Below are 19,563 nucleotides of genomic sequence, written 5' to 3' on the forward strand. Positions count from 1 at the left end.
TTCATTGGCTTTTTGAAGGGTTTTTCATGTCTCTATCTTCTTCAGTTCTGCTCTGATCTTGGTTATTTCTTGTGTTCTGCTACCTTTGGAGTTTGTTCTTGGTTCTCTAGTTCTTTTAGTTGTCATGTTAGGTTGTTAATTTGAGATCTTTCTAGCTTTTTGATGTGGGCATTTTAGTGCTATAAATTTTCCTCTTAACACTGCTTTAGCTGCACCCCAGAGATTCTGGTACTTTGTCTCTTTGTTCAAATAACTTCTTGATTTCTGCCTTAATTTCACCCAGGAGTCATTCAGGTTGTTCAGTTTCCATGTAGTTGTGTGGTTTTGAGTGATTTCTTTAGTCTTGATTTTAACTTGATTGTGCTGTGGTCTGAGAGACGGTTATGATTTCAGTTATTTTGCATTTGCTGGGGGGTTTTAATTCCAATTACGTGATCAATTTTAGAGTGAGTGTTGTGGCGATGAGAAAAATATATATTCTGTTGTTTTTGGGCGGAGGGTTCTGTAGATGTCTATCAAGTCTGCTTGATCCAAAGCTGAGTTCAGGTTTTGAATATCTTTTAATTTTCTGTCTCAGTGATCTGTCTAATATTGTCAGTGGGATGTTAAAGCCTCTCACTATTGTTGTGTGTAAGTGTAAGTCTCTTTGTAGGTCTCTAAGGACTTGCTTTATGGATCTAGGTGCTCCTCTATTGGGTACATATATATTTAGGATATTTAGCTCTTCTTGTTGAATTGAACCCTTTACCATTATGTAATGCTCTTCTTTGTCTTTTTTGGTCTTTGTTGGTTTAAAGTCTGTTTTGTCAGAAACTAGGATTGTGACACGTGCTTTTTTCTGTTTTGCATTTGCTTGGTAAATTTTCCTCCATCCCTTTCTTTTGAGTCCATGTGTGTCTTTGTATTTTACATGGGTCTCTTGACAGCATACTAATAGGTCTTGACTCTTCATCCAGCTTGCAATTCTGTGTCTTTTAATTGGGGCATTTAGCCCATTTACATTTAAGGTTTTTATTATGTGTGAATTTGATCCTGTCATCATGATGCTAGCTGGTTGTTTTGCATACTTGTTTATGTGGTTGCTTCATAGTGTCACTGGTCTGTGTACTTCAGTGTGTTTTTATAGTGGCTGGTAACCATTTTTCTTTTTCATATTTAGTGCTTTCTTCAGGAGCTCTTGCAAGGCAGGCCTGGTGGTGATGAATTCCCTCAGCATTTGCTTGTCTGGAAAGGATCTTCTTCTTTGCTTATGAAGCTTAGTTTGGCTGGATATGAAATTCTGGGTTGAAAATTCTTTTCTTTAAGAATGTTGAATATTGGCCCCCAATCTCTTCTGGCTTGTAGGGTTTTTGCTGAGAGGTCTGCTGTTAGTCTGATGGGTTTCCCTTTGTAGGTGACCTGGCCTTTCTCTCTGGCTACCCATAACATTTTTTCTCTCTTTTCAACCTTTGAGACTGATGATTATGTGTCTTGGGGTCGATCTCATGGAGTATCTTACTGGGGTTCTCTGGACTTCCTGCATTTGAATGTTGGCCTGTCTTGCTAGATTGGGGAAGTTCTCCTGGATTATATTCTGAAGTATGTTTTCCAACTTGGTTCCATTCTCTCCATCTCTTTCGGGTACCCCAATCAGTCATAGGTTCAGTCTTTTTTACATAGTCCCACATTTCTCAGAGGTTTTGTTCATTTCTTTTCATTCTTTTTTCTCTATTCTTGTCTGCCTTGAAGACTGTAGTCTTCAAGCTTTGAGATTCTTTCCTCCAGTTGGTCTATTCTGCTATTGATACTTGTGATTGCATTGTGAATTTCTTCTGTTGTGTTTTTCAGCTCCATCAGATTAGTTATGCTCCTCTCTAAACTGGCTCTTCTGGTTTTCAGCTCCTGTATTGTTTTATCATGATTCTTAGCTTTTTTGCATTGGGTTAGAGCATGTTCCTTTAGCTCAGTGAAGTTTGTTATTACCCACCATCTGAAGCCTACTTCTGTGAATTCAACCATCTCAGCCTTAGCCCAGTTCTCTGCCCTTGCTGGAGAGGTATTGTGGTCATTTGGAGGAGAAGAGACACTCTGGCTTTTTGAGTTTTCAGTATTTTTGCATTGATTCTTTCTCATCTTTGTGGGATTATCTAGCTTCAATTTTTTGAGGTTGCTGACCTTTGAGTGGGATTTTTGTGTGTTCTTTTTTTTGATGCTGTTGTTGTTGCTTTCTGTTTGTTTTTCTTTTAACAGGCCACTTTTTCGTAGGGCTGCTGTGGTTTGTTGGGGGATTGCTCGTGACCCTATTTGCCTCATTTTTCCCAGACCTGGAGGTATCACCAGTGGAGGCTGTGAAACAGCAAAGATGGCAGCCTGCTTTTTCCCCTGGGAGCTCCGTCCCAGGGTGGGTAGTGACCTGTTGCTGGCCTGGACGCTCCCATAGGGTGTCTGGAGACCCCTGTTGGGAGCTCTGACACAGTCAGGAGGAACAGGATGGCTGGGTTTTGGTGGAGCAGGTGTGCCATGTTGGGGATAACCCTTCCATGTCTGGACTCTTCAGAGCCAGCAGGCTGGAAAGGCTGAGTCAACTGAACTGCAGAGACATTGGCTGTCTCTCCCCCAAGGGGCTTTGTCCCAGGGAGAGATCAGAGTTATGTCTGTGTCACCCTGTCTGGAGTTGCTGAAATTCCCACAGGGAGTCCCCACCCAATGAGGAGCAATGGATTGGGGTCCCACTTAAAAAAAGCAGTCTGGCCACAATCTGGCATAGCAGCTGTGTTGCATTGTGTGGGATTCCTTCTCATTCAGACCACCTGGACTGCCTGGAGCTGGCAGGCTAGAACAGCTGAGTCAACCTAACCACAGAAATGGTGGTTGCTCCTCCTTCAGGGAACTCATCCATCTCAGGCAGTCTCCAGCTTGTTGCACTGGCTGGCAGTGGGTCTTAACTTGTGAGGTGCTGTGGAAGTGTGGCCTGCAGAACAATGTTGCTTGGATCCCTGGATTCGGTCCCCCTTCTAGGGGAGTGAGCAGATGGATCTTCCACCTTGCTGGGATTCCTAGGGTGGAGTCTGTAAAACTCCTGGGTTACTGTGTGAGCCTGAGTTCTTTTGAGACTGCACAGCTCTGTGTATTGAACCCAAGGCCCTGGTGGCGTGGGGTCACGAGGGGATCTCCTGATCCACAGGTTACAAAGATGTGTGGGAGAAGTGTTGTTTCTCTGGTGGGGTTGCACAATCTCTCACTGCTCTGCTTGGCTGGGGGTGGGGGTTCTTTTGGCTCCATGCTTCTCCCAGTTGAACCATCACCCCACCCAGCTTTTCTTTGTTCTCCATGGGTCCAGCTGTCTGCCTAGTCAGTCCTGATGTGAGAACCTGGATATTTTAGTTGAAGGTGCTGAATTCAGTTGCCATTTTCATTCTTCTCCATGACAGCTGTGGATCACAGCTGCTTCTAATCAGCCATCTCAGTCCCTATAGATTTCTATAAACTAAAATTTTTGAAAAATGTCATTATTTTTGACTTTATGGGTATTATACATTAGTTTGGTACTTACAAATCACAAGTTAGTGTATAAATGAAAAATTTGAGTTTGTTAGACTTTGTCTTTTTGATGGCATAATTTTTAATTGAAGCTTTATCTGATTATAAAAAGGCTGTTAAATTGCTTAGCAATTGTGGAGCTCACCCTGAGGCTAGATGATTGTATATACTCATCGGGGGAACCCACCCCAAATATTTCAACGTACGTTCTATTTTCCCTAAGTGTCAGCTGGTCTGAGAAATAAAGAGTACAAAGAGAGGAATTTTACAGCTGGGCCGCCGGGGGTGATACCACATTATCGGTAGGTCTGTAATGCCCCCTGAGCCACAAAACCAGCAAGTTTTTACTAGGGATTTCAAAAGGGGAGGGGGGTGTACAAACAGGGAGTAGGTCACAAAGATCACATGCTTCAAAGGGCAATAAAGATCACAAGGCAAAGGGCAAAGTAAAGATCACAAAGCAAAGGGCAAAATTAGAATGACTGATGAGGGTCTGTGTTTGACTGTGCACGTATTGTCTTGATAAACATCTTCAACAACAGAAAACAGGGTTCGAGAGCAGAGAACCAGTCTGACCTCAAATTTACCAGAGCGGGATCTTTTCCCCACCCTAATAAGCCTGAGGGTAATGCAGGAGACCAGGGCGTAATTTCAGTCCTTATCTCAACCACATGAGACAGACACTCCCAGAGCATCCGTTTATAGACCTCCCCCAAGGAATGCATTCCTTCCCCAGGGTATTAATTATTAATATTCCTTGCTGGGAAAAGAATTCAGCGATATCTCTCCTACTTTCACATCCATTTATAGGCTCTCTGCAAGAAGAAAAATATGGCTGTATTCTGCGTGACCCCACAGGCAGTCAGACCTTTGGTTGTGTTCCCTTGTTCCTTAAAATCGCTGTTATTGTGTTTGTTTTCAAGGTGCACTGATTTCATATTGTTCAAACACACGTTTTACAGTCAGTTTGTACAATAGTGGTCCTGAGGTGACCTACATTCTCAGCTTATGAAGATAACAGGATTAAGAGATTAAAGACAGGCATAAGAAATTATAAGAGTATTAATTTTGGGAACTGATAAATGTCCATGAAATCTTCACAATTTATGTTCCTCTGCCATGGCTTCAGCTGGTCCCTCTGTTCGGGGTCCCTGACTTCCTGCAACATATACTAATATTTTTGCTGCTTCTTATGTGCTGCCCCAGAGTGAGAGTCACTTTGCCTTTAGTCATTGTCAGTCCTGATGTGCACTTCCCTCTTGGATAATTTTTGTCCACAGAATTTTTTCTTTCCATGTAGAATGATTTCATTGGCCTTGAAAACTTGTTCTGGTTCTGTATCTTCTATAGTATAGTCTATTTCAGCCCTATGGGAAAGTGATAAATTGATCTCACCGTATATTTTACAACAAAAACCATTTAATGTTCTCAAACTAATCTTCAGTCATGGAAAAGAAGAAGATCCATTCAGTAGTCACTGTGATTCAACAATTGGTATAAGTGCTTAACTTTCCCTTTATCACATCTCTGGTTAAAGTTTCATATTCTCTGCCCATGTGTTCATCTCACAAATTAAATGTTGCTGTAGCTTTGACTAAGCTAGGTTGTAAGTTTCTTAAGAACAGGAGTCATAATACCAATTCCATGTATTCTGCAATGCTAAGTACAGTCTTCTGAGTGTTAAATAAATATTATGCATTCAGATATAGAGATATAAAGACTTTAGTGATAGAAGTAGTTTTAAATTTTATACATGAGAGTAACACTAACTCTGTATCTGTAGGTTCAAGTATCTTGAAGGTGGTCACCTTTTTATTTTATGGGAATACCTGAGACTGGGTAATTAATAAAGAATAGAGGTTTATTTGGCTCATGGTTCTGTAGGCTGTGCAAGAAACATGGCATCAGGGTTTGCTTCTGGTGAGGACCTCAAGCTGCTTCCAGTCCTGCAGAAGGGGAAGGGGAGCTGGTATGTGCTGAGATCACGTGGTGAAACTGAAAGCAAGAGAGAGATGGTAGGGAGGTGCCAGGCTCTTTTTAAACAACCAGCTCTTGTGGGAACTAACAGAACTCACTCACACTTCTCTCCCTTCCCCCAGGGCATTAATCTATTCATAAAGATATACATCCATGACCCAACCACCTCCCACTAGGGGATCAAATTTCAACATGAGGTCTGGAGGGTTTGGTATCCAAACTACAGGACTCCTTTAAGAGAGTGAAAGGATAAATCACAGAGTAAGAGAAAATGTCTAATATGTGTACCTTTCATTTTATAAATATATAAAGATTTCTTACATGTAATTGAGAAAACAATAACCCAGGAGGAAAATGAGCAAAAGACTTGAACTGGCTTTCAAAATGGAGGATATCCAAATGGACAATAGTTATAGGAATAGATGCTCAATTTCATAAGTACTCAGTAAAATTCAAATTAAAATTGTAATGAGATGCCAATGGAATGTCTCAGAGATTCAATTATAGAATTTCTATTGTGTTCTTTTTTATAGTTTTTAATTTCTCTGCTAAGATTTTTTTTTTCTAATATTCACCAGGAGCACATTTTCCATTTTGTCCATTGGCGTAGCAACAATAGCTGCTTTAAAACCCTTGCTTGCTACTTCCAGTATCTTGGGTCATTTTGGGGTCAGTCATCATTAATTGTCCTTTTTCTTGATGATGAGTCACACTTTCCAGTTTGTTCTTGTCTAGTAATATTGGAGTGTGTTTTGGACATTGTACATGATATGATGTAGGAGCTCTGGATTCTGTTATATTCCTCTGAAGAGACCTTTAAAAGATTTTTTTTTTTTAAATCAAGCAATTAACTTGACTGATCTGAAACTCTAAATTCTGTCTCCCTGTGGTGAGCAGCTGAATTGTCTGTCCAGTTTTTTTTAAGCTTAACTGGGCTGCCTAGAAGATTCCAGTATGTATTCTATACATGCTATTCAGAGTCAGCCAGACATTTGGAGAGAGCTGATAGATAGGTTCCTCTCTTACTTGCTTCTTTCTGTGATTTCTCGGTATGCTTTCCAGATGCAGCATTTACCCCAAACACTGTGCTCTGGTTCTTTAAGCCAGGAAGACTAAATTTTCAGCATTTTTTTTACCTTTTGAGGCACCAGCTGGGGTCTGCCATAAGGCTAAAACTTATGTAAAAAACAAAACCAAACTGGAAACTTATGAACGTATGTAGTACTTTTTCCTTTTTTCAAGTGTAGCACACCCTTCTCCCCTATTTTTGACTGCTTTTGGTCTGTCTATACTGCCTTTAGATAGCTGGATTTTGTTTGTTTTGTCTTCATTCAGAGTTTATAGTTACATGTGAAAGTGTTGGTTTGATAGTAGCTGCTTGACCATCACTGGAAGCAGAATTTAAGCTTTAAATTTAAATGAAGATACTTTGCTCTAATATTTTTACTTTCTTTGTACCTTAGGTACCCTCTTAGTGGCATGGGTTTACCAACATTTAAAGAATGGATCCAAAATACCCTTGGAGTAAATGTGGAGCATAAAACTACCTCTAAAGTAAGCAAACAAAAATTATTACTAACTCATTTAACTGTGTTTTTAAAACCCAAATTAATTTGATTTATCTTTGTAATTCATTATATTGGATTTACTGCAACTGTCATGTTTTTTGTTATAAAGCCTATTAATTATATTAGCCTTGTTAGACTGTTAGCGGCAGTTATTCAGTGTCACAGATCTAGACCCTAGTCTCAAAATTTATCTGAGATTTATCTGGCAAACTTTTTATCCTCTCTGAGCCTTGGTTATTTTTAGAATTGGGAGTAATAACTATTTGTTCTGCCTATCACAGGGTAGTAGTGAAGTGCAGATTATTTACTTCATTAAAGAGTGCTTTGTTACAGAAATATAAGTTGCTATGATGTTTAGATTGTTTAATAGACTGACCGTAATCTAGGATTAATAGAGAATAATTTAAAATAAAATTGTAAAGTCACATTTAATATTAGGATATTTAGAATATTTGAAGAATTATAAAAAGTAAAAATTTGATTAAGATATGAGCAATTGAGGATTTTAGTTTGTTCATATAGTTTCACTTTTCTGAAAGTGGGATTAGGAAACTTTAAACTGTATATATATATGAAACTAATGAAATATTTAGCATTTCTTTTTATTATTTTTGTTGTGTTTTTATTATTATTGCATTTCTTTTTATTATTTTTGTTGTGTTTTTATTATTATTTTGCTGTAGCATAGTATTCTGTATGTCTGTTTAACTGGATATAAGTTCCATAAGTACAGGGCTGTGTCTTATACAATATTCACCACTGTATCCAACTTGTTATTAAGTGGTATAGGAATTTGGTGAGTACTTGTTGGGTTTATTTAAAAATCCACAGTTATTTTATTCTAGTTATTAAGTTAGGCTGAACAACTAATTCTACCCCTCCCAAGCCATCTTTTAACTTTTCCTAGACGTCTCTTTTTTTATCTCTTAAATTCTCTCTCTCTCTTGATCTCTTGACTGTTTGCAATTACTTGTTTTTGACATTGATACAATCCACATACTATAGTTAGAAATTTCACCAGTTTTTGAGCCCTTTTCAATTCTTAATGACTTAAAATATTAATATATTTTGTTGGAGTTCTTTTAGTATTTCCTTCTCCTATGGGATAAATTGCACAGGGTCAAAATACGTTTTTCTGTTTAACTCACTGTTGTATCAAGACCTTGAAGAGTGGCTAGCTTATAGCAGCCACTCAGTAAGTATTTATTATGCAGTACCTTAGTAAGAGATTAAGATAATATGCAAGTATCATATTTGTTCTTTGCATATTCTTATACTTTCTTTTTTCCAAATACTGTATGATAGCTTCCCCCAATCCCCCATAGCAGATTTTACTTGGCCAGCCATTTATAGACCTCTTCCTATATTCTAGCCATGCTATTAGGTGCTTTTCACAAAAATTATCACATTTAACCTGCCTTCCTTATAGTAGCACTATGGTGATAATGTCATTTAACAGATGAAGAAGCCAAGGTTCACAGAAGTTGGGTGACATGCCCAGTGTCTCATAGTTTTAACTTTGAAGTTGAAGATTAGGTTTCAAGTTACCTGTTAGGTGAAATTGAATATCAAGTTTATAATTATGTTGTGAGTTTTAAAGCAGCTCTATAAAAATGGATTTATTACTTATTTTGAGGCTTTCTGTTGATCACTTTAAAATGGCAATTGAAGAATAAGAAATGCTGAATTTTTTTTTTTTTTTTTTTTTTGAGACGGAGTCTCACTCTGTTGCCCAGAGCTCTGTCGCTCTGGAGTGCCGTGGTACAATCTCGGCTCACTGCAAGCTCTGCCTCCCGGGTTCATGCCATTCTCCTAGCCTCCCAAGTAGCTGGGACTACAGGCACCCGCCTCCACGCCCAGCTAATTTTTGTATTTTTAGTAGAGGCGGGGTTTCACCATGTTAGCCAGGATGGTCTCAATCTCCTGACCTTGTGATCTGCCCTCCTTGGCCTCCAAAAGTGCTGGGATTACAGGCGTGAGCCACTGCACCCAGCCAGAAATGCTAAATTTTATCGACAGGTATAAGTGTAGATAGTGCAAAAGTCAAGTAGCTTTCTCCCAGTCTCCTTAATCTGAAATGGGAGATTTAATACTTTGCTATCTTCCCTGTTGATTACAATCTTTAGAAATGATTGTGATTAACCAGAGCATTTGTAATTTGTTACTCTCATAAAGCTGATTTCTGTATATGTTGTTTTGTATTTTCCTATGCTTCAGCCTTACTTTGAATGTTTAAAAAAAAGTCTACATTTTATAGTCATTCTTTCTAACTTAAGTACCCAAAATTCGTTGTCTAAAAATAAGTCAAAGAAATCAATTTTATTTTCTAGGCATCCTTAAATCCTAGTGATACACCTCCTTCTGTTGTAAATGAAGATTTTCTTCATGACCTTAAAGAAACGAATATTTCATATTCACAAGAGGCAGATGATCGAGTATTTAGAGCTCATGGTAAGTTACTTTATATTAGCCCTATTTATTTTTACAAAAAATTTCTATATTTTAAGCTGTTTTTGTGTTTTTCTTTTTTTAACCACAAAACAGGTCATTGTCTTCATGAGATATTTTTGCTCAGGGAAGGAATGTTTGAGCGAATTCCTGATATAGTTTTATGGCCAAGTAAGTTTTCCCCTCCTTGTATCATTAATTTAGTATTGCTAAATTTTAAGTAAATTTAATATTGGAAATACGTTCTTTTTGGCATATGAGTTGTAAAAAATATAAATTGCTGTATTTTTAAGAGAGTTTACATAACAGTCTTGAAGCTTTCTTGACTTGGTTGTTCTGAACTATTGGTTTTAACAATTCATTTTGTTGCTGATAATTAAATCATCATTTTAAATGTAAATAATCATATTTGAGATGTCAGTGGAAAAACGTATTTTTGGATAATTTGGAAGCTTCATGAAATTAGTGTCTGATACATTCAGATATATAGAATTATTAATATAATTGAGTACTGCAAACTAATATTCGTAATAATTTGTTGATATCAGCTTGTGAGCTTTAAAAAGCCTGGTCAAACAAGTTTTATGTATTATGTATATGCATGCTATGTTTAAAATGAATAATTAAATTTTGACTAGTTATTAGGATTTGGCTGGGACGGGGGATGGATGAGCTTTCTGTTGTAATTTTGCTGTTGGTGAGTAGTAGGTACTATATTTATAAATCTGAGGTTTTTACCCATCTCTTTTAGCAGGTAATTTAAAGCAAGATGGGTATATTGTTCCTTGCTGTCCATTATTGCATTTTTTAAAGAGTTCTGTTGATCTTCTGATTCATTTTCTCTTCAGATCTTCCTTTTCAGAGTGTATATTTTATTTTTTAATAAATTGGCTCATTCACGGACTGTCAGTTCTTAAATGAGATCCTTCTACTTTGGAGGGACTAACTGAGAGAGAAATTATACTTTAATGTGGGAGCAACAGACAGGTGAGATACACAGAAGGAAAATCCAAGAGCATATGTAGCAGAGATGAAGTTACTTTCCTGATACTTATATATTAGTCTATGCATTTGGAATATTTATGAAATAAGTCTTTCATCTCTGTTAGTTTAGTATAGAAATTTTAACTGTTCCTGAGGAAAAGATATTCTCCAATAGAAGAAATATTTTTGTTTTGCCTCCTTGCTTTTTAGTAGCTTTAGGTTACTTCTCTACCAAGATTTGGAGAAGGTTTATTCCATTTATTACTAGAAAACATGAAAGCAAAATTTATCAATTCTCACTTCCCACAAGAAACCTAATAGGCCATCCTTTGATGTATCTTAATAAGAACTTTCAAGTGTACCTTCTAGGCATTTTCTTCATGTCTTTCAATATTAAAATACTTAGAGAGTTGGGCTTGGCAGTGCATGCCTGTAGTCCCTGTTACTCAGAATGATGACGCAGGAGGATTACTTGCCTAGAGTTCAAGTCTAGCCTGGACTAGTGAGTCCCTCATCTCTTAAAAAACAAAAACAAAAACAGAATAATATAGTAGAAGTATGTTTTGCTTTAAGAAATCCAAATATTCCAAAAACCCAGATGTAGTAAACAATATTTCACAAAAGTTGCTTTGCTTTGTAAAATCCCTCCCATTTTATTGGTTCCCTTGCACCTTTGCTCTTCCACTTTTTTTCATCCCAGTTTCCAAATCAGTTCCTTCTCAGTGTATATCTAGGTTTTTGTGAAACCATAAGGGTTTTCATGCCGCATGTTTCTTGCCCCTTAAACCTCCCATACACCCTTGGGAGATTAATTCAATAATCCTTTTGCCAACTTCTTCCATACTTCAAGAATCTGTATGAATGGTGTATTCCTGGCTGAATCAAGTTTATAATTTTATTCTGTTCAATATCCTAGTATAATGACTTCTTTGGAAATAGTTTCCCGACAAGTTATTAAGTCACTGAGGTCTTTATTTAATTTTAATGTGAATTTCCTACTGGAGTTGAAGTCCAAGTTTTTCTTTGCAGGAGGCCTAGTTTTGAGACAATGAAGAAATTTGAGGCAATGTCGTATTCCATAGAGTGGATGTGGCTGAATCATTCTTGCAACACACACACACACAACTGGAATTCTATTGTAGTTGTCTTTAAGTCTGGCTTTGATCTGAATCGGAATTCTATGTGTTGCTTAATAGGATGCTTAGGGCTTAAGAGTAAGGACGATTACTTCACTTATTAAATTTAGTATTTATGCATTATTTTCAGTGGCTTAAACACCAGAACTTTAGAACTGTGAAAATACAGGCTAGGTACTTGAGGATAAGCAGTGAATAAAACAAAAATCCCTGCTCTCAAGTGCCATACAATTTACTGAGGGGAAACAGATAATCCACAAGTAAATATGTAACATATTGGGTAGTGTTAAGTGCTGTAAAGAAAAGAAAAGCATGTAAGAGGGTAGCGTGAACAAGGATGTGTAGTGGGATGGGGGTGCAGTTTCAGATAACATGGTTAAGGAAGGCTTTTGATTAAATGACATTCCTAGAAGATAATTTTGCCTTGTTGAAGATTTTTTAATAGACATCTTTGGGTGTTTTGTGAATTATTAATTAGTGAGTATTCTATTTAGTAAATTTACCACAGATAGCAAACTTTATAAGCTTAATCCAAAAGCTTGAAAATAGATATTTATTAAAAATTGGAATGAAACAAATGACATGTTTTCTTAGCTTTACACAAACCTTAGAAAAGATAATTGCAACTTTTATGGAACTATTTTTGCTTTCATAAATGGATATTCATTTGTTTTCCTCAGCATTCTTATTTCCTACTGAGTCCTTAGGCTCTTAGCAACTAATACTGGAGTTTTGCATAGTTTTCTTGCCTCAAGTTTCGCTCCTCCATGCCATCTCTTATTATATCAGGAGATTGACTTTTCTAAAACAATCTCTTTGCCATCTTGTTCCCCTCCTTAAGAACCTCCACTAATGTCCTATTGCCAGTCGAGTCTTAGCACCTCTTGCTTGGCATTTAAAATCTTCCAGTCAGGTTTTTGTTACTTATATAACTTTTACAAGCATAAAGAGAACCCTTTAGTTCTGTACAAAGGAAAGGAATTATGTGCAGTGTATTTTGTGCAATATTGTAAACATTTGTTTAAACAATAAATCATCAATGGTGCTAAAATTAGTAGGTGAAAGTATGATGAGAATCAGGGTATTTTACGTAGTCTAAGATATGTAAATACTGTGTCACTAGATTTTCCCACTATAAGGATACTGTGTTTCTTGTTGAAATTAATAGGTATTTAAACAATTAATAGGTATTTGAACAATTAATACCTATTAATTTTGACAAGAAACACAGTATCCTTATAGTGGGGAAACCTAGTGACACGGCCTAACCAAATGATGTATTAATAAGTTAACATTACTAGAAATGAGACATGTTAATATCATGTGCCTCTAGATGTAATGCACTGACAAAGATGCAACATCACTTCTGTGGAATTACTGCCAAAATATGTAACCTGAACTTAATCATGAGGAAACATCTACAAACCCAAATTGAGGGGCATTCTATGAAATAACTGACCATTGTTCTTCAAAACTGTCATGGTCATGAAAGTTAAAGATACTCTAAGGAAGTGCCTATTTTTAAAGAAGACACAAGGCAACTAAATGCAGGGTGTGATCCTGGAATTGATTCTGGTCCAGAAAAGAGGACATTAGTAGGACAATTGGAAGTATTTGAATAAGGTCTGTAGATTAGTTTATTGTATCAGTGTTGATTGCTTGGTTTTGATAATTGGACTGTAGCTACGTAAGATGTTAATATTTGGGGATGTGAGATGAAGGAAAATTTTTGTACTATCTTTGTAACTTTTTTGTAAGTCAAATTATTTCAGAATGAAAAGTTAAAAAGGTAAAGTGTTTTAGTACTCAATTAATTCATTGTGTTAATGAGTGAATAAATGGAGGAAAAGTTTAGATAAAGAATTTCACAGGTTCTTATTTGCCAAGGTTATCAGATTTTATTCATGCCTCTGTAATTAATTTATTTTCCCTTTTTTCAACAGCATGCCATGATGATGTAGTTAAGATTGTGAATCTAGCTTGCAAATATAATCTTTGTATCATACCAATTGGTGGTAGGTATTGTGCCTTTTGAATTTTAATATGTAAATTTGTTCTATTTAAAATATTTGTATTTTAAATATTTGCGTCACCCTACTGAAAACAAACATCATTGTAATTGTGATGTGGTTATTCTCAAAAATTGGTCGATGATGCTCATTTTTGTTCTAAGTAGGATTCCTTAAACTGTTTGAGACATGGTATACCTTAGTTCATGGCTTTTTCCTCTATGGGCCCTAGTTGAAGCTGTGATTTAATGCCTGAATAAGAAAATGTTTCTGCTTTAGTAATTACTTTTTAACTTGTACATTTATGGAGATAATTTTCTTTTTCAAAAGCTAAATATAAATATGTCCTATATAAACCTTTGAGATTAGCATAGGAATGGTAATGAGACTCCCAACAATTCTAGAAGCTCCATATTCCCTCTTCAGCTGATGCTTTCTGTTGAATTTATGCAAAAAAGGCACTAAAATGCCATTTATTATGAAATATTTTTCTAATTCCAAATGACTGTGACAAGCAAATAGTGGTTACTGATCACAGGCATCACGTTCTTAACCAACAGTTCATGAACTCACTTTGTAAAATTACGCTGAACCTTACAGATTAACACCCCCTGTACTTCTTGTGGAAGGTGACTTTCACATGTTTTCTTTCATGCAGAACTTATAGAAGTATCAGTCAAGAATTTATTCAATATATGGTGATTTAGATCTGGTTAAGAACAGAGAACATTGTATTGTTCTTTAATGGTATCAAGAAAGCATTTTTCCTTTGACAGTAAATGTTAAGACAACAGTGTGTTTAAATACTTCTATGTATTATTCTATATTAAAATCACTTTTTCACCAAAGAACATATAAATTTGTTTTTAAATACCTCATAATCTAGACATTTTAAACTTGTTTCTATTCTAATTTATTAAAGCTTTTTTATATAAGAATATAAGATTATTTTAAATGATAAATGAATCTCATAATTGTGGTAGAAAGGAAGTAACGATGTCTCTAGTTGTATAGGATGGGTCTTTTTTTCTTTTAAGCTACCTCTCCACAGTAATTATCTGCTTAGAACTTCTCTAATCATGTATTTGGAGTTCCACAAATTGCTAGGGGCTTCACTTGAGTGTGGCATTTCCAGGGGATGGAACCATAGCCCATTGCTTTCAGTTCCGTAATATTGCTTCATTTTGGCACTCAGCATAAAATAAAGGTGAGTTTGCTTTTAGTGTGCTAGCATTTGCAAATTGTATTTTGCAAAGTATTAATAGGTATCACTTTTCTAGTGGCCCTGTCTGTATACTTGATATGAGAGATTTGCCCTAGAAATATAGCTAAAAACAGAATATTTAAACATAAAAGTTGTTGTTTCCTATTTTGGCAGGAGGAACAAGTGTTTCATATGGCCTGATGTGTCCTGCAGATGAGACAAGAACAATTATTTCTTTGGACACTTCACAAATGGTATTTAATAATTTGAGATATATTTAAAACATTGTCTTTATTGACTCCACCTTAATTGTCATTAAAAAAGAATCTAGCCACTGGGCGCTGTGGCTCACGCTTGTAATCCCAGCACTTGGGGAGGCTGAGGTGGGTGGATCACTTGAGGTCGGGAGTTCCAGACCAGCCAGGCCAACATAGCAAAACCTCATCTACTAAAAATACAAAAATTAACCAAGTGTGGTGGCGTGCGCCTGTAATCCCATCTACTTGGGAGGCTGAGACATGCGACTCGCTTGAACCCAGGAGGCGGAGGTTGCAGTGAGCCAAGATCACACCAGTGCACTCCAGCCTGGGTGATTAAAAAAAAAAAAAAAAATCTAATATCCATTTTGTTTTAAATGTATTTCATCATTACATTTTACCCTTGTATTCAGTTCTCCAAAAGGTAGGTTTACTTTTACCCTCAGGTATATATGTTGATGCTATTTTACCAAATTTGAATTTTTTTTTCAAACACCTAAGTAGAGAGAATAGTTTACCCATTGTTTAGATGAAATAGTTATTAACATTTTGTCATACTTTCTTTATCTTTCTTTTTTTTCTAGTAGTTTTAGAGCAAATTCTGATACAATGCTACTTTACGCGTAAATATTTCTGTATAATCTCGTTTAAAAAGGACATTTTCTCACATAACTATTATTATCACTCCTGGCAAAATCAAAAGTAATTCTTTATGTTATTTAGTAGTTAGTCTACATTCAATTTTCAATATAAAAAATGTCTGTTTTATAGTTCATTTGTTCAAATGGGGATTCAGACAAGGCTCACATTTGCTTTCCATTGTAGCTCTTAAGTCTCACTTTATGTAAAAGCCTCCTCTTACTCCCTGTTTTTTTCTTTTGAATGTTATAGACTTTTGAAGAAACAAGGTTATTTGTAGTATAGAATGTCATATTTTGAATTTATCTGTTGCTGCTTCTTGTCATTTAACTCTTTGTCTAAGCCCTGTAAGTTCACTAAATTAGAAGTTCCATATAAAGTCTAGTTAGATTCAGGCATTGCCTTTTGTTTTGTTTTGTTTTTACAGCAAGAATCCCTCATAGATGGTAATGTGCTTTTAAAAAAATGTCACATAACATCAATAGAGGTGTGTAGTAGCTGATTGTCTCACTTTTAGTGATGCTAAAATTGATCAAGTTCAGATGGTGAACACTTTATTTTATTGTAAAGTTCCCCATTAACCTATCTTCTTATCCCAGATTTTAAGAAAAGGCAATTTATTTCCTCAGAAGATAGCTGAAGAATAGCCTGTTCTGGAATGTTAACATGGGTTTGGTAGTATATATGGATATATGTTTTCTTTAGGTTTTTCTGTGAGTGCCTATGAAGTTTTTTTCTGCTGCTTTTAATTTCCTTTTTCTACCAAAATATATGTTTGAACTCTTGGTAGCTACAAGGTATATATTTAGAATGAGTATGTAATTGCCTCAAGAGCCAGTCTGTTAGGGGAGAAGATATATATATATAAGATACCATCAGATTAATAAATTCTTTGTTATTTCATTCTGCAATTTAATAATACTGTCTTTTGTTTAGCTTCCAAAGGACCAAAAGCCTGATTATACTATAGTTGTATTGAAGTTACTGTTGTCAGCCAGGCGTGATGGCTCACGCCTGTAATCCCAGCACTTTGGGAGGCTGAGGTGGGCAGATCATCTGAGGCCAGGAGTTCTAGACCAGCCTGGCCAATGTGGTGAAACCCTGTGCCTACTAAAAATACAAAAATTAGCTGGGTGTGGTGGCGCATGCCTGTAATCCCAGCTACTCAGGAGGCTGAGGCAGGAGAATTGCTTAAACCTAGGAGACAGAGGTTGCAGTGAGCCAAGATCACGCCACTGCACTCCAGCCTGGGTGACAGAGCAAGACTCTGTCTCAAAAAAAAAAAAAAAAAAAAAAGAAAGAAAGAAAGAAATTACTATTGTCTTATTGAGAGTATAATTATGAGTTTTATGTAACATGAAACTAAAAGTGCATTCACATACATCATCTTATTTAATGTTTTTCACAACCCTATGAATTAAGCAGTGCAGTTATTTGTATGTGTTCAGATTTGGAATGTAGGCAGCAACTGCTATTTTTGTATTGTCTGTTGTGTTCTTTCCTTTTTATTATTAAGTAGATTTATCTATATTAGTTATTGCCATGAAATTGAGCATATGAAAGTAGAAAGAAAGCTTCCCTGGGATCCAGAAGAAGGTTCTATATGTTACCCAATTGCTCAGCCAGATAGAAAGGGGAAAGAAGTCTGCTCTTAATAGTAGAAAGTAATTCATGAAAATTCAAATATGTATATAAAAGTTAGGTCAAATAAGAATGCCAAATAACATTTTTTATTGGCAGTCATACGTTTGGTAAGTTGAGCCAGATGAAATTTAGTTCCTTCTTTTGAGCCCGAGGCAGGGATATGCTTTGTTTTGTACATGGGGTCTCTGGCCCTGTTTTGAATTAAAAATAAAGAAGGGATGCCATCTGCTATATTCAAATGTCTTTGCAGATTTTTTTTTTTCTAATCTTATGGTCATATTCTGATATTCTTAAATTAGATAATAATTGCTATGTTAACACAGTGCAGATAGTATTTGCACAACGCCAGGACCTGTATATGCTGTTTTTTTACATGGAGTACCTCATTTAATTATTGTAGCCAACACTTTATGTATTATTACTATTTTACATTTTACAAATGAGGAAACAATAAGCTTAGACAGTTAAATAATTTGCCTAAGGTAAGAGAAGGAATTTAAATTAACATCTGAATAAAGACAGAGTCTATGTTTTAAGCCAACCCCTGCATAATATACTGCCTTTGTTAGTATGTTGTCATGTTGTATAGTCTGGGATAATGGACTTGGTTTCCAGTGTGGGTGGTTGAGGGGAACCCTTCTTGCTTAATCACTGTCTTACCACTTGTTGCTTTGAATTAGGGAGTTATATTTCCTGAGAAAATATTAATAGTTCATGGAGATCAGATTTCTTTCTTCCTTTGCAACAGAATCGAATTCTCTGGGTTGATGAGAACAATTTGACAGCTCATGTAGAGGCTGGCATAACAGGACAAGAGTTGGAAAGACAGGTATGTTATTTATTTTTCTTATTTTTTTAAATTAACTTATTCTAATATCAATTCTGATATTATTTCTTTAATGAAAGTTTTCAAAACTGTATCCCCTCTATGAATGAAATACCTTTTATGATACATTCATTCACTCAAAGAATTTGTTTAGTTTCTATTATTGGGCTAGATTCTGAGGACATGATAGTGAATAAGGCATTGTCTCCTACCTTCGGGTAGCTTAGATTAGGACAGAAAGTTCAATAAATAATTAATTATTTGGAGTGAAAATTGCTATGTGGATGCTAAATGCAGGGTATTATGGATCATCAAATGGGGCTAGGTGGGAACGAGTTGGGCAAAGAAGGTATCATATAGAACCTGGCATTTATTTTTTTTGTTTTTAGTACTGAGTCAGTGGCAAAGGACACAGCATTTAAAATGAGACTTCAGGATGAGTCTGAGTTAGCAAAAAAGGAAAGAACAATCCAGAGGAAGGAGCATATATGCAGAGCTTCTCAGGGTGACTGTTGCTTTTTTTTTTTGTTTTTGAGACGGAGTCTCACTCTGTCGCCCAGGCTGGAGTGCAGTGACGTGATCTTGGTTCACTGCAAGCTCCGCCTCCCGGGTTCACGCCATTCTCCTGCCTCAGCCTCCCCAGTAGCTGGGACTACAGGCACCCACCACCGCGCCCAGCTAATTTTTTGTATTTTTAGTAGGACGGGGTTTCACCATGGTCTCGGATCTCCTGACCTCGTGATCCACCCGCCTCGGCCTCCTGACGTGTTGGGATTACAAGCATGAGCCACCACACCTGGCCAACTGTTGCTTTTGAGGGTCTGCAGATAGCTGAATATGGCTGAAGGCTAGTGTGTGTATGGGAGAACATGTATTTGTATATTGGGTGGGAGTGGGTACAGTAGGGGTAAAGGATCAGGCCAGGAAAACATGAAGAGTTCAGATCATAAAGGGCCTTATAAAGCCCCTATTAGAAGGTTGAACTTTACTTTTTTACTTGTATTGTTCTGGCTGCTGTGTGGTGAAATGGGTGGTCTATGTAAGGGTGGACTGAAAGACTGCAACAATAATTTAGGCAAGAGCTGAGAGTAACCTGAAGTAGTAGAAATGGAACAAAGTGGAACAGTTTGAACATGGAATTCTAGGATCTTGGTGATATATTTCATCAGCTGGGTAAATGTTGGTATTCATTGAACTTTTCAGTGCACAATTTCATTGACAACTACTCGTTTCATAAATTCATGAAATTCTTGCAGTTCTTATAGTACTTTTTTGGGATCTTAATGAATTTTTGGAAAACTTTAGGTTTCTTTCATAGATTCTAAGCAGGTAATAGTGAAAATAAATTGGTT

The 19,563-nt window shown here is 36.4% G+C and overlaps 1 protein-coding gene across 2 annotated transcripts in view; it reads left to right on the top strand.

Annotated features, from left to right (window-relative positions):
* AGPS (alkylglycerone phosphate synthase) overlaps positions 1 to 19,563 on the top strand; it is a 157,678-nt gene that overhangs the window by 41,230 nt on the left and 96,885 nt on the right. For both annotated transcript variants that reach the window (XM_054478101.2, XM_054478102.2), the window contains exons 3-8: positions 6,960 to 7,050; positions 9,395 to 9,515; positions 9,609 to 9,683; positions 13,576 to 13,647; positions 15,020 to 15,099; positions 18,134 to 18,214. In XM_054478101.2, coding sequence (XP_054334076.2) covers positions 6,960 to 7,050; positions 9,395 to 9,515; positions 9,609 to 9,683; positions 13,576 to 13,647; positions 15,020 to 15,099; positions 18,134 to 18,214 — 520 coding nt within the window. The remainder of the gene's footprint in view (positions 1 to 6,959; positions 7,051 to 9,394; positions 9,516 to 9,608; positions 9,684 to 13,575; positions 13,648 to 15,019; positions 15,100 to 18,133; positions 18,215 to 19,563) is intronic.

This window comes from Pongo pygmaeus, chromosome 11, assembly GCF_028885625.2.
Source record: "Pongo pygmaeus isolate AG05252 chromosome 11, NHGRI_mPonPyg2-v2.0_pri, whole genome shotgun sequence".
Classification (NCBI taxonomy): Eukaryota; Metazoa; Chordata; class Mammalia; order Primates; family Hominidae; genus Pongo; species Pongo pygmaeus.